The following is a 14,782-nucleotide window of genomic DNA, read 5'->3' as shown; positions in this document are numbered from 1 at the left end:
TCAACTACAAACTTGTCTCATGAACATTCGGTTTCATCACAGAATTATATATGCGTGTACAAGAAATTTAAAATACCCATTTATTCAGTTTTGATTTTACGTATTTTTCTCTTTGGATCAGTCATGCTTTTTAAATAAGTTTTTGCTTTAAGAAGTTGCTCAATAACAGCTGCATACAATAGAGCAACTTTTACTACAAGGAAAGTGATTGGAAAATATATCTATAAATATTAACCAAGAATAAATGCGCATTTCTCTTAAATTTTATTTTAATGCGACAGTTTCATTTAAATGCAACAATAGTTTTTCATAACTTAATCTGTTAAGCTAAAATAGTTAATTCTAATGTTAAATAAAATGGCATACATCTTTTAGGCTAAAATTGTTAATTCTAATGTTCAATAAAAAAACAACAGCATAAATGTTTCAGTTTTACCAGTCATAAAAGTAATGTCGCTGCATACACTATTTCAAGTGATGCTAAAATTATGTAAATAAACCATTTAAAATACACATGTGCAAACATGAAAAACCAAGAACAGAATCCTGAAGAGAAATTGTTTTTAATGTTTTTCCCCATGTTAATGAATGATTTATACAAAAAAAAGAGACAATTTTGCTCCAACAAGAAAAAGAACCTAATTACTGTAAGATACTGTCAGAACGGATGCATCATATTCACTGAATGTTTAAAAAAAAAAAATTCACATTAGTATGGCATCACATAACTGAAAACGTCAGTGGCTACTGTATAACAGGAACTGGCAACACCGTGGTGGATCAGCACGAGAAGCATATTTCAAGCATTGTTTTTGTCATATAAAGTGAAAGGTCTGATATAGCATGAAACCAATAGATTTAGAGTGATGGCTTTTAAAAGCAGTTTATAAATCTTAAAAATTCTGATACACACTGAAATAACCAGTTGCCAGACAAAACTAGAAGAAAAAAAAACATTGGAGATGGAGACTTCATATGTAAAACCCACTCAAAAACGATAAGGCAACTGCACCTCAAAAAACTATAGTAACCACATGACGGTCTTGAAGAAATTATGCAAGACTGGAAGCATCATGTTCTTAACGTCGATCCTTTCGATCAGACTTCCGATCTCTCTCGCTTCTAGAGGACCTTCTTCCTTCTGAACTCGTTCTCTTCCTGTCAGGTTTGGAGTTCTTGTCTTTAGACCCCTTGCTTTCCCGTCCGCTGCCTTTGGAGGACTTGTGTCCCCTCTCGCTGCCGCTCTTCCTGCGCTCCCTGTCCGACGGTCTCCGGCGGCGTTTGTGGTCTCGGCCGTCTCTATCCCTGCCACGGCTGCGGGAGCGGGAACTGGAAGACGACGAGGAGGAGCCAGAGGAACTGCTGCTGGAGCCACTAGAAGAAGAGCTGGATCCACTGGAGGAGCTTGAAGAGGAACTGGAAGAAGAGCTGCTGCTACTTCGGCTCTTGCTCTTCTTTTCCCGGACTTTGGCCCGTCCGCGAGCGTCATCGGCCTCCTCGCCAGCTTCCTTTGTGTCCGCTTTGGCTCCTTGCAGTTGGACTGATGGTTCTTGGCTCTGCTCTTGAGACGGGACTACAGGGTCAGGTTCACGCTGTGGCTGTTGGGTCTCAGGCGCAGTGTCATCTTGTTTGGTGTCATGCGTCACAGCAGGAGTTGGGACGTCCAGTTGAGACTCTTTACACTCTTCAGGCTGTGTTTCCATGTGGCTTTCGGGGGTTTGCTGAGAGTCCGTTACGACATCCTGCTGAGTCTCATTCTCTGTCTCCTGCTCTTCCTCCCTTCTCACATTACCTACCTCTTCAACTATGGCTTCTGGACTCTCAACCTGCAACTTACTCTGTCTCTCAGCCTCCCTCACAACTTCCGTGACCTCCATCTGCTCTTCCTCGTCTTCCTTAACCTCAACCGCTCCCACATCATCATCCTCCTCCTCCTCATCTTCCTCCTCTGCCTTTCTCTCACTCTCCTCATGTTTATCTTTCTCCTCTGCCTGCTCCTGCTCCCCCTCCCTCTCTCTAATCTCCGCTTCCACCTCCACTAAATCTTCCTCCTCGTCCTCAATCTCCACATCATGCCTGTTACCTGTCCGCCCTACTCCAGCCTTACCCTCCTCTGGATCTTCTTTCTTCGTCTCTTCAGCCCGACGGCTATCCTCCATTTCTCTGTCACCTGTCTTCTGGGACTGACGCCTTGGCCGAGCCTCCATTTTGTTGAGTTGCTCTGCAAAGGCTTCACGTCTCTCATCAAACACACCTGGAAATTTGACAAAATATTATATCCATACATCTATTTTAAGTAGGGGAAAAAAGATGCGGTAGTAGTATTTCACAAGTTAATTTAAAACACCTTTTTAGCTTCATTAGTTAATTTGAAAGACTATTGGAAACTAATAATCCCATAGGACTATGTAGTTCTTTATGTAGTAGAAAGCACTTCGAATCGTTTCAGATTATCACTGTTTTAGTTCATAGATACTTTAAAGCTACTTAAATGTTTGGTTTTGGTGCATTGAAAATATCAGGTAAAATGTAAATATACCAGATGTAAACAGGATCTAAAATATAAACTGTGAAAATGGAGAAAGAAAACAAGTAACAAGACAAGCTTACCATTTAATTTTTTCTGAGACTCCTCCAGGAGCTTTTGAGTAGCGGAGCACATTCGCCCAGGCAGGTAGAAGATCGGGGGCTTGGTCTTCGTGCGAATGAACTTGATGAGCTTAGTATTATGTGCATTCCATTCTTCTTGCTGGAATTACATGAGAACACCAATGCATGCATGCAAAAGTCAGACCAAGGACAGTCTATCCAAAAAAAATGACTGTCTGCAAGCGTACAATAAAAAGAGCCCTGCAGCTGAGACACATACCAGTTGAGCGAGCTCCACTTTGTGCTCCAGAAGTCGCAGCTCTGTTTGTTTGGCACGTCTTTCTTCAAAGAGCTCTCTCCTTTCACCCTCAACTTTTTTACGCTCCTGTTCTGCTTGCACTTCCAATTTCTGCTCAATTTCTTGGCGTCTTTTTAACTGGAGGGGGAAAAAAACATGTTTTAAAACACAAGTTTTAAAATTAAAGCAGCACTTCGTTTCAGATGCAGTTTGACTAAGTGTTGTGTGCAATTCGCTGACTATCAGCATGAACTGAATACAAAAAGTGGATTGGAAATCATTCAGCTTTGAAGGACCCGTTGAAAAAAATATTCTTCATTCTACACCATGCAGGGATGGGCGAACTTGGTCCTGGAGGGTCACTGTCCTGCTGAGTTTCTCCAACCCTAATCAAACACACCTGAACCACTTAACCAATGTCTTCAGGATTACTAGAAGGCTACAGGATTACTAGAAGGCTACAGGCAGGTGAGTTTTATCAGGGTTGGAGCTAAACAGTGGACAGAGTTTCCACATCCATGCTCTAGACAAATTTATCAGAAAATACTCAAAGGAACCAAACAAAAGGACAAAACAAAACAAAAAAAAGACCTAGTACAAAATTCAAAGCATGTGTCTACCCGGTCTGTGGACACAGTAGACTCCTGTTTAAACTTCTGCAATGTTCCCATCAATAGGCCAAACATGCGCCGGTTTCTGAAGAGATAAAATAATTTGTAAATTAATTCAAGAAAATTTGCAGTGGAAAAACAAGGAAATAAATGAGAAAAAAGCTTTGCAGACATTGCCCAAAACAAAAGCAGTACCTCTGCTTTCCTCTCTCGTCCATGGTCTGATCTTGGATAAGATCTCGGCGCGTACGTTCTTTGGAGGTAGCAACCACAGATGACTGCAACGCTGGCTATAGATAGAAAATAAAAACATGATTCAATAAGGGGACAAATCTAAACGGGGAGGAGGGAGAGGGGGACAAATGTGGTCTGCATACTTTTTTGACATCGTCATCGTCCTCAGCGTCGCTGTCATGGCGTGAATCTCTCCTGGCTCGCTGATCCCCCGCCAGCCTAGTTTGTCAGACAATTTGTAAATACATTTTGGAAACCTGCAAACATGAACATTAATAACATATCCAGAAAATAAGGTAATTGGTGAGAGATCTCACCTCAAGAGTGCCCCTTCGATGTCCCTCTGTTTGGCTGGGGGTCCTACGCCGCTATCTGAGAGTCCACGCCTGAGAGGGGTTGACAGAAATTAAGGACAAATCCAACATGTACTTATTACAAGCAGTTACCTAGAAAAGAACAGATTCTTACCTCAGCAAATTGATTCCACGCCCCCTACCTCCACCTGGGCCTGGGATGGTCAGCCTCCTATTTTGACCCGGTCTGGAAAAAGCAAAAGTTACAAGATGCACAGTTAATAAGCGTAGCTTTAAATAAAAGAACAGCAAATTTGACCTTGACTATGACTGTGCAACTTCTTGCTTAGAAACATAGTAAGCTTCACAATCACTAGGTCAGTGGATATTAAACTGACAAGCAAAGGACATAGAAAACAGTAAAAGCAACCTTTAAAATGGAAGAGAAACCACTTTGCTTTTGCTGCATTCACTCATATTCTATGATACTTTGGCACAAATTCATCTCATTCAGCACAAAGAATACTAATCAAAGTATGAGAAAAAAAAAATTAAGGATAAAAATAATGCAACATGAATTAAAGCCAACCACAATGTATTTTGCACATTACAATAAACAAAACCTTGTCTAATTTCAGACCCAATTAAATCACAATATTGTTTTGTAACCTTTAAGCCTCAAAGCTAACTGTCATGCTAGAATAGTAAAAAATAAATTAAGTAGCAGATACAGTATGCACACTAACACACAAGTCATCTTCTGCAAACATTTAGCAAAACTATAGAGTGCAACTGGCATGTTCGGGAAGTAAAAATCCCATTCATTTTCTTCATAGGTAAATTGATTTTGAACCTTTAAAGACAGACTTACTGTGGTCAACAAGTTTAATAAATGGTACATACATTTGTTGAAACTGTCAGGTCACATTATTTCAACTTCAAATAATCATGTTTACCAGCGGAAATCCTGGTGAAAACTACATTAGCTAGCAATAATTCTGCTAATAAATTTCAAATCAAAGAAACAAGCAGCAAACTGCGGCAAAATAACACTCGCCCACTCAAATGAAGCGCTGAATAATGTAGACTCAGTATCCTTACACTCAAAACTGTAAGCCTAATATGCACATATATATATATATATATATATATATATATATATATATATATATATATATATATATATATACAGTGTACTGTTTTGTTTTTTTTGCTTCAAAGTTTCTAATGTTGAGATTCACCTCGTAGCTGGTTAGTTTGGTTTATAACTAATATCACAAAGGGGGGGGGGGGGGGGGGCTGCTGAATAAAAGTGGGCACTGTTGCACTTTATTGATGACTAATATTGCACTAGATAGATTTGTATCAAATCAAACGCACTCTAGAATAAAGGCCTATAACAATAAAAAATAGTTCTAAAATTCGTTCTAAATATAAAACAATAGCAGAGTCCACACCAAAACTATAACGGCATAGAGAAACGATAGCTTTGGAATCACTTTCACCACAAGTTTTGTGTGTGTGTGAACGGTCCTAAAGAATGACCCGCCCCATGATGCTCTCTGACACGTACCAAACCACGTTCAAGTCTGTCACGTAAATAATAAAGCCTATTGGACATTAAAATAAAGACAATACCTCCCTCGTCCAGTTTCAATAAGAAATAAACAGGATTAGTGCATCCAGAAGACATTTTGTTACTTTTGTAGGATAACAAATTACGACACTGTGTTGGGTCTCCAAACATTTGGATGAAAAGCCAGAAACACGCATCACTTGCCATTCAAACAAAAAGAAAGCAGGAAGTCCTTGCAGGACTAATGTATAACCTTTACTAATTTCAATTTCAAGTAGTTAAACTCTAAGGACCAATCTTCGAAGACAACCTAATTTTTTTTATCTAATTAACACGTTACTAAGGCTAGATTTACAACCAGCCTTCATTATACAGAATCTATTTTATACTGCGTATCATTGCTTGCAAACAGATATGATGCTTGCTCTCCAGCATAATTATTTATGGGGCTTGGGCGATTAAGATAGCTCTGAGATCACTGCACAAAAATAAAGACTGATCAGTGTAATATGTCGATGATTTAATCGCTGAAATTTAACACATGTGATACTTTAGCTTGTGCGCTAGCCGCAATCTTAGCTTGCTAACAGGCCCTGGCTTATTTTCCACCAAATAAACGTTACTGACTAAAACGCTTTCATCAAGTAATACCTCAGTTCACCCGGATCTCTGCCGGTTAGTTTTCGAATATTTTCGTCCACGCTCTTTAAGCTTTCCTTGGCTTTTTCCAGCTGGTCTTGCAAACTTCGAACAGCCACCGCCATCTTGCTCTTCGTTTTCCAGCAGCTGCGCGTGGAGCGTCGTGCGCGCGCTCGGCTCAATGAAGGCGAGTAGCACTGATCACATGATCACATGGGCGTTCCTGCATATCGAAACCCCACACACAGGTGGCGCGCAAGAGCCGATAATGTGATTGACAGGATCATCGTCGATAGTTTTCGGTCTATAATAGATATTGTTTACCCTTCATTGCAACATTTTCTCAGATTTTCAAATATGGCTGATAACAGTGACAAAGGTCCCTAGATTTTTCAAACATGAAAAATATTCCAAAGATGCAAGAAACCCCAGAAATGAGCTAACTATATATTATTTTGTTTCTTTATTATTAATTTTGACCAAGTAGTTTCTTAAGAAATCTCTCATGATCTTGCATATCAGTTCTATGACATTTAGTTATCTTTTTATTTATTTTCACTCATTTAAATACATGCTAATAATTACCTGTGTAAGAAAATTAAACTGAATTCAAAGCATCAATACCTGCAAGTCAATAGTAACATCCAAAAATAATTAAAATTACTGAACCATTCTTATAGTGTCTTACACTTTTTGAAAGATATATATGTTTTATTTTAATATAATTAGCTATTTAACAATTTTGGCTGAAATCATCATGGTATTTTTTTGCAAGGGACATTTTTCATTTTCATTACATTTTCAATAAAAATTGGATGATTATTTGTTAATTCTTTGCATGGTTTTGGACAACAACACCATGACAAAGAAATGCCAAGAAGCCAAACTTGTGTTTGCATTTTATGTCAAAAATGAACTTTTATTTGACAATACCAATGATTCAAAATGACAGTCATTTGTAGTTGTAACAGGTCTACTTTAATATTACACAGAATTAAATGAAACTTGGCAAAATACTCTTTCTCTATTCTACAAAATCTCCACAATATATCTCATAGTTGCTCCGATTCACATGAATTTTCTTCGCAAAGGCTCTTCCATCTGTTTCTCAGTCTTTGTCAGCCAAATCATTTTGCTCAAAATACCTTTAACAGAAAGAATTGTGATTATACTTCATAAAAACACCTGCACACATTTCAGGGGACCCTAAATCTGGTTATAACAGCACATGTCAGTTACCTGGCGACAATACAAATCATCAAGTTAAGAGCTGACAAACGATCATCGTCTTTGCTCTCCTGGAAGAGAAAAATATTCAGTCTATTTTAGACAACCTGTTTTAGGCTGTCAACAAACAAGCTTTCACTGGCGCAACTGCAATGGAAGCAAGGGAGAAAATAGTGATACTTCAGCTTTTAATTCAGAGCAAACCAAAAGGTGTTTACCAGATTGGCACGCACTGTTGAGCAGCGTCTTGCCAACTCTCTGATAAGGGAATGTGCTTCGGGAAGCAGCGGCTTCTCAAGGCACGCTAGTAATGCATATAGCCATCTGCCCTGTGAAGATAAATGTTAGTGAATGCAATGTACAGATAAACTGAGTTAAACATAGTTTAATAATACCTTTACATTTTAAAGGAAAACATGGTGTTTTAATATTGTACATGCAATCTATTAAAGTCACCATGAAATCAAAATTCCTGTTTTTTTTTTATGGAACATTGCAGTATTTATTATAAATGATTTAATGATTTTTAATTATTTTTTAAATTCATGCACAGGTGATCTTTAATCAAAATAACTTCCCCTCTTCTCTGATGACGTGTTCACTGGTGCGAGGGTGGGGCTACCTGTCACTCACCTGAGATCGACCAATAGAAAACCACAACAATCCAATCAATTTCTGATGGACAAAATCGAGTCCCGCCCTACATTTTTTTCTTGTTCAAGAGGCCGTTTCACTCAGATATATGCAGTGGAGGACGAAATACACAAATCAAGTACTTGAGTAAAAGTACTTGATTTTTAATGTACTTAAGTATTCAAAGTAAAAAGTACTGATCAATGAAGGTTTATTTTGTAATTTCATATACTTTTACATTAATTTTATATTATATATTTTCTATAATCCTACAGATCAAAATACCTGGGGGAGGGGGAATGCTGGGTTAACATCATTATGAATTGTCAGTTGCCAGCAATAGTCAGTAAAAAAAGATTAGTGGATGCAAATACATAATATGTATTGTGTGTTGACAAATAATAAAGACAAACATCACATAGGGCTAAATGCATAACATTTTATGAACGCCATGCAAACATACTAGTTTTATATCATTTGAAATGGCGGGGAAGAATGCAAGTGCAATATTTGTGTTATTTTAACGTTATGTTATGTTGTTTTATTTACTTAAAGGTCCCATGACATGGATTATTTTATTATTTTATAATGTTTCCTGGGGTGCCCTTATAATGTTAGTATATTTTTAAGATCAAAAATTGTAATAATTTAGAAATAAAAGGCATTTTTCCTAGCCTGATTTTAGCCTCTGATTTGAACACTCTGTTTGAAGGGGCGTGTCTGCTGTGAGACTTCAGTGTAAACGCCCACTGCTGTGATTGGCTGACATGTTTGCATATGAAATATCTGGCATTACATGTGGAACTCTCTCGAATACTTTTACTATTACAGCTATTATACATTTTTACTATTACAGCTATCGAGATTAACGAATCGTGAGAAGTTTTTTTAAGTATTTAGATCTATTCCCATCACATAAAAGGTTGCAATGATGAGCATTGAGCAGATGCTTGCCTGTTGATCGCGTGAATGAAGATCTTATCATTGCAACGCAGTTTCTGCACTCTCACTAATGATTTCACCAATGCAAACATGAGGTAAGTACAGTAAGAGCTTCATTGTGCAGCGTAACAGCATCATTGATTTCATAACGAGTTTTGGCAAGTGTCCAGATAAACTCGTGCTGTGTGATTGACAGCTTAGGCGATTGGAAAGGGATTGTTCTTCGATCGCTTTCTGTATATATTTTAATCACAGTTTAAATAAGATTATTCTCATCCTACCAAGAGAAACGACGTGAAGTTGATCGTTTAGTCACTGGCTTGATTTACTGATGCATAAACAGTATTGAACGATTTTGAGAGAAAGATTATGTGTCTGAACTTGAACAATTACACATCAGAAATTCACATAACCCACTGGTTCTTCAGAGGCTTGGATGAAGGAACTAAAAAAATACAAACACTGAGCAACTGCCATGCTTCGCTCGTTTGCAAGCCATGATGTCTCTCGAGGAAAAACCAATATTGCGCTCGCGCAGCTCATTTTCTCATGGGCGGGCCAAATTCTCTTTGCGGGCAAAGAAGAGAAAGATGAGGTGATATTCTAGATTTGACCGTCTGAGCTTTCATTTTCTTAAAAATACCCAGGGCTTAGTTTACACCTATCAAAATGTCTAGCCACTGGGGGACCATAGGCAGGCTAGGGGAACTCATATTAATGTTAAAAAACCTCATAAAGTGAAATTTTCATGTCATGGGACCTTTAAAATCTACACTGTTGAGATGGTAATATGGACATGCCCACATTCAAGCATTACAGCTCACCCTTTTACAGCAGATTTAGTTTACAAACAACTGAGTGTCGTGACCTAAATATGATTTTCATTTACAATAATAAATCCTAAAATTCGTCATTTGTAACTTACCTTTCGCGCCTTTGGTCGCGTGTACTCTCAAACTCAGAGGGATTCCCAGTTCTTGGCTCATTTTGAGTCAGACTTGTAAATTCAGTTAACTGGAGACTGAATGGATCATTGAATCAGTGAGTTGTTTACTCGAGAACAGTCCAATTTGTAAAAGGATAGTTTGGCGCGATTAGCGAACCGATTTAACAGGTTCATTGAAAAGAATCAGCTCGTTCACGAATCAGACACTGCTATTGCGTCTCGGAGCACCTGACTATTTCTTCAGTTCAAAATAACGAGTAACGATATGTTTTAGTGAAATGTAGTAAAAGTATGGTATTATGCAGTGAAATGTAGTGAAGTAAAAGTTTCTCAAAATAAAAATACTCCAGTAAAGTACAGATACTTGAAAAATGTACTTATGTAGAGTAACAAAGTAAAAATATGTTACTCTCCACCACTACATCAAAATAGGAAAGAAAAGACTATCGCAACTTCTGTTTCATGGTGACTTTAAAGACAAAAAACTCGTTAAACATTTCTCAAAAGAACAATATCAAAGACAGGTCCTGATGCATATATGACAAACTGGAGCAATTGAACTCACCAACTGTGGTACGAAGTCTCTCTCCTCAAACCAAATGATTAAATACTCAAGCACTGCAGAGATGGTTGACTGAACAGAGATTAGAAATGAAACGACAAATAAATATTCAATTAATACTTGATTTATATGTGAATAATCATCACAGCTGCAATCGAATGACAGTTACCTGGTTTAGTTTGCTGACAATGCTCAGGAAAGGAGGGAAACCAGTCTGATAAAAAGGGATTCAAGAACATCAAATCATTACAGAATGCTCATGGTGTGATAATAAATCTACTTCATGTAATCCATTCATGCTGAAATGTGTTGATAATCTGATAAAGGTACCTTGACATAATCAAGACCCGGGTTAACGTTGTCTTCTTTTTTCAGCTGAATATCAAGACAAACATTCTCACCCAAGCAGAACCTCCTCCATCCATCCTCATCTTCAGTTTTGGGCTAAAGGGGGGAGAAGAATTTACTTCTTTTTTTTTTTTACCTTTTTCATTTTAAACTTCTGTCCACATATTAATTGTCTTACCATGACAACATTATCATCCAAAAACTGAGCTTTCCAATGCTGACGATGCTTGTTAACACTCTGAAAACAAGAAAGCAATTGACGATACTTGACAAACAAATTATAGATACCTGATTTCCTGATTTTAAAAGTACAAGTAAAAGTAACCAATGCAGTTAAAATTGAACACCTGTCTGATTTCTGAAAATTTGCTGACTTCTTGCTGCTGCCATTTCAAGCTAGGAGAGAAACCTTGAGGTGCGGCCAGACAACCTGTGATCTGTGAAATAAAATATGCAAAATTACTACACACATAAGATTTAGGCTACAACATACTACCATACTTGTAGACCGTTTACTCGTCTCACTCACAGACACATTCACAGATTGTTTCTTCTTCAGCTTCTTTGGATCAATTTGTGCCACAACAACATCTGGGAACAGAGACGCTTCCTTCCTGTAAAAATATAATGCTCACTGTAAAAAAAAAAAAAAAAATCATACAGTTGCATCTGAAAAATAATTAGACAAAAAGCATCTTATAAGAAATATCCTCTTCCCTGTCAAAAACAAAAAGTCACTGTTTGGATTTAAATAGACAAATACTTAAGAGTCTATGATTGGATCATAATTGCAGTGATTATTATGTATCTATTCAATACAAGATGGACTATCTTGGACAAGATGGTTAAATATGAACATGGACAAGATGGTTAAATATGAACACAAAGTACTCTACGTACCAAATGAGCAAATATAAGAAAAATAATAAATATAATAGAATAAAATAGATGAAAATAATACATCATATGCAAAACCAAATAAACAGAAGAAAGCATCTGTTATATAAGTTTTTTTTGCATTAAATGATCTAAATTGTGCATGTTTAGGCATATTCATATTCAATAATAAGTAAACCTGGTGCTTATATAAATAAGGTTCTACTTGCGTCTACTTTGAACATGTATAATATTGAAGAATGAAGATGCAGAATGACTTACTGGACCTGTCTGAGATATTCTTGTGGGTTTCTGGGCGGTTCGTTTAAATTATATTCATCTGCGTCGCAGGACTCCACGGGCAGAAGTCTGGGCATCAACTCCTCCTCATCTGTCTTCATGTCTTTGCGTTATTTTCTCTGCGCGATCAAAAAAAAAAATCAGCATTCATAAGTCGCTGTTGCACGCTCTCTATGTGCTTGTCAACCTCTCCATTTTGAAAACACTGGGCACGATGACGCCCAATGGACGCGACGGTTACCGTGGTGAGTCTTACTCGCTCGCTACGATACAGGTGGAAAGATGTGTAGTGACATCTGTTGTTTGGGAGCAATATGAAGGCGAAGGGACTATGAAAACATAAAGGATAAGTATATAGAATAAAGAAGTAACTTAGAATAGAAGAATTTTCAATGCTATGCATACTTTTTAAGTGACATTATTTCCCCCCTGGAAGTGAATTTCAGGGGCATTTTGATAACTTCATATGAGGGGATTTTAAAACACACACACACACACACACACACACACATGAAAACCCGTAATGTCACCCATGCTATATTATGTGAATTGAATTAACTGAATTAATTAAATTAAACATGAAAATAATACCCACTAGACTGATAAATTAAATAAGGGTTTGTTTTGCTGGCAGAACTTCAGACTCTGCAGACCTTTGCTCATTCTGATACTCCTATCAGTAGGGGAGAGTGGGGTGATTTGTGCCAGGGGGGGAAGTAGTTCCACCCCTTGTTCTGGAAAACCATAGAATAATTTGGTCATGTGACCACATAATTTTGAAAAGCAATCAATTTTACTCATCCTCCAAAGAAGAGAGACACATGGCATGAGAGTTAAGCACATTTTAGTGCAAAAAACTGTTTTTTCCCTTTCAAAGTAAATTTTCTATGATTAAGGTTTTTTGATTGTAGTGTCTGGACAATTATAGACAAGTTTGAAAACATTTCACACATGTTTTAGTGCTTTAGTAGGCTACACAATGAGTCTATACAGTTAGCATGATGTTAGCTCTTAACTGCTGGATCATGCTAATTATTCAAACTTGTGGGTCTGGGGTGATTTGTGCCAAAGGGCATGGGGTAAGTTGTGCCAGATCCAGACCACCTGAACTACATACTCACAGGGGATAATCTTGAGAAGTGAGGAGATGGGCATGCCTCATCATTGTTTAACTTAGGCCTGCCTGTTATTTGTTTAATTTAGCTAACACTGATTTCAGTTTTGAGTTTGCACTATGTTAATAAAGAGAAGTTTTATTCAGTTTTTAAGTGGCCTAAGTCACAATAGGATGTTTAGAAATTAGCCTAGTAACTTTATTCTTATGTTACATAATTGACAGACAGCGTTCTGTCAACAGGCATCTATTGCCAAAGCCTTTTTTGCCTGAAATGAATCACAAATATCATATATTGTGTTGCTATGGTGCTCTAAATGGTTGCTAGGGCGTAGCTTGATAGCTTCACAATGATCCTGAGAGACTGATTGGTCGTCTGAGTAAAATGAGCCCGCCCCCTTGTCTCTGTGACACTGTGATCCAGAGTTGTGTTCAATACAAAATCCCTATGCAATTGACCATAGTAGGAAAAACGCATGCTATGGTATTCCAGGGTGACAATATCTAAATAAACCTTAAATTAGTCATTTTGTATTGAATTTGTCTTGCTTTCATATAGCATTACGGTTCATAACAGTAAAATGTTCTGTTTTACTTCAGAAAGCACTGGCACAATTTACCCCAACATATTTCCCCAAAAGGCACAACTTACCCCGCACCAGGGGCAAGTTGTGCCATGAGACCACTTTTTTCCCAAAAGCTATATTTCTGAAACTATTTATTTCAGATCCAAAGTTATTATTCTCAGGGATGCACAACATCCTGAAATACATGTACATCCTTAAGTTGAAGGCATTACTGCCATGGCCTCACTTTAAAGTCACTTTGAGTAAAAACTGGCACAACTCACCCCACTCTCCCCTAATCGTTCCTCTAACAACTCTGTAACTGAGTGGGCTGACATGTTACCGTGATGCACTATGAATAAGTTATTATTGTACTGGAAAGACCACTTGATCTATTATATTCAAAACTATAATGAAAAGATTCTGACCTGTATCTTTGAATCACTCTCCGGTATGGGTTATGAAAAGCATTTGTAGGCTAACCTTCCTGCTGAATATTTTCTGTATTCATAATTTCTTTATTCATTCTAGAGTAGACGACCACACTTTTAGTCGCACAGTTATTATCTTAAGTGATTGAACTGATAATTTAATGAGATTACAAGTCTTAAGGCCTGTTCACACCAAGAAGGAAAATAATGATTAGCGTATACACACCAAAACACAATATCTTTCTGTTCATTCTAAGCATCCTCTGCAGTTTCTAATTGGCTGTCAATGTTTTTTATCATTCAACAGCTGGAATTTTTTTTGTAAAAGTTATTCCAATTATATCGTTTCTCTATGTTGTTATTGAATAGGCCTAGTTGTGGACTAGTTCTAGAATGTTTTCAACTTTATCTTTATAATTAGCGTCCTTGGTGTGAATGGGCATTTACTCACTAATAATATCTCAAGTAAAATCCAAACAAGGTAAAAAAAAATTATTACTACTTCATGTAGTCTAACATTGTGAAACCTTATCAGTTTGAATGTGGCTTTGGTCCAATGCGAGTTTGTGATGTGGTGTGTTGTGATGTTAATGATTT

General features: G+C 37.4%; 2 protein-coding genes across 2 annotated transcripts; both read right to left on the bottom strand.

Annotated features, from left to right (window-relative positions):
- Positions 1-547: 547 nt before the first annotated feature.
- On the bottom strand, positions 548-6,427 carry pnn (pinin, desmosome associated protein). The gene is made up of 9 exons (XM_079853396.1): positions 6,253-6,427; positions 4,201-4,272; positions 4,050-4,118; positions 3,876-3,951; positions 3,694-3,788; positions 3,508-3,583; positions 2,870-3,025; positions 2,611-2,749; positions 548-2,254 (listed from the first exon to the last, which is right to left on the bottom strand). The coding sequence occupies exons 1-9, from the start codon at positions 6,363-6,365 to the stop codon at positions 1,080-1,082; spliced, it is 1,971 nt and encodes a 656-aa protein (XP_079709522.1). The 5' UTR covers positions 6,366-6,427; the 3' UTR covers positions 548-1,079.
- A 708-nt stretch (positions 6,428-7,135) lies between these two features.
- gemin2 (gem (nuclear organelle) associated protein 2) lies at positions 7,136-12,287 on the bottom strand. Its single transcript, XM_079854168.1, has 10 exons — positions 12,057-12,287; positions 11,428-11,512; positions 11,246-11,335; positions 11,077-11,136; positions 10,881-10,994; positions 10,720-10,764; positions 10,554-10,622; positions 7,686-7,796; positions 7,480-7,538; positions 7,136-7,385 (listed from the first exon to the last, which is right to left on the bottom strand). Exons 1-10 carry the CDS (start codon positions 12,173-12,175, stop codon positions 7,349-7,351), a joined length of 789 nt encoding a protein of 262 aa, XP_079710294.1. The 5' UTR covers positions 12,176-12,287; the 3' UTR covers positions 7,136-7,348.
- Between the last annotated feature and the right edge of the window lie 2,495 nt (positions 12,288-14,782).

The sequence above is a fragment of the Squalius cephalus genome (genome assembly GCF_949319135.1).
Source record: "Squalius cephalus genome assembly, chromosome: 20".
NCBI classification, from domain to species: Eukaryota; Metazoa; Chordata; class Actinopteri; order Cypriniformes; family Leuciscidae; genus Squalius; species Squalius cephalus.
Note: the sequence above shows the minus strand (reverse complement) of the source record. Positions and strands in the feature narration are given on the sequence as shown.

Excerpts from the sequence above, each read along its gene's own strand:
- pnn (XM_079853396.1), bottom strand. The coding sequence starts at position 6,365 with ATGGCGGTGGCTGTTCGAAGTTTGCAAGACCAGCTGGAAAAAGCCAAG. Across the intron at positions 3,584-3,693 it reads GACGAGAGAGGAAAGCAGAG|AAACCGGCGCATGTTTGGCC; the intron begins GTACTGCTTTTG and ends TTATCTCTTCAG. Across the intron at positions 2,750-2,869 it reads AAGTGGAGCTCGCTCAACTG|CAAGAAGAATGGAATGCACA; the intron begins GTATGTGTCTCA and ends ATGTAATTCCAG.
- gemin2 (XM_079854168.1), bottom strand. The coding sequence starts at position 12,175 with ATGAAGACAGATGAGGAGGAGTTGATGCCCAGACTTCTGCCCGTGGAG. Across the intron at positions 10,765-10,880 it reads CGGGTCTTGATTATGTCAAG|ACTGGTTTCCCTCCTTTCCT; the intron begins GTACCTTTATCA and ends CCTTTTTATCAG. Across the intron at positions 7,386-7,479 it reads ATGATTTGTATTGTCGCCAG|GTATTTTGAGCAAAATGATT; the intron begins GTAACTGACATG and ends TTTCTGTTAAAG.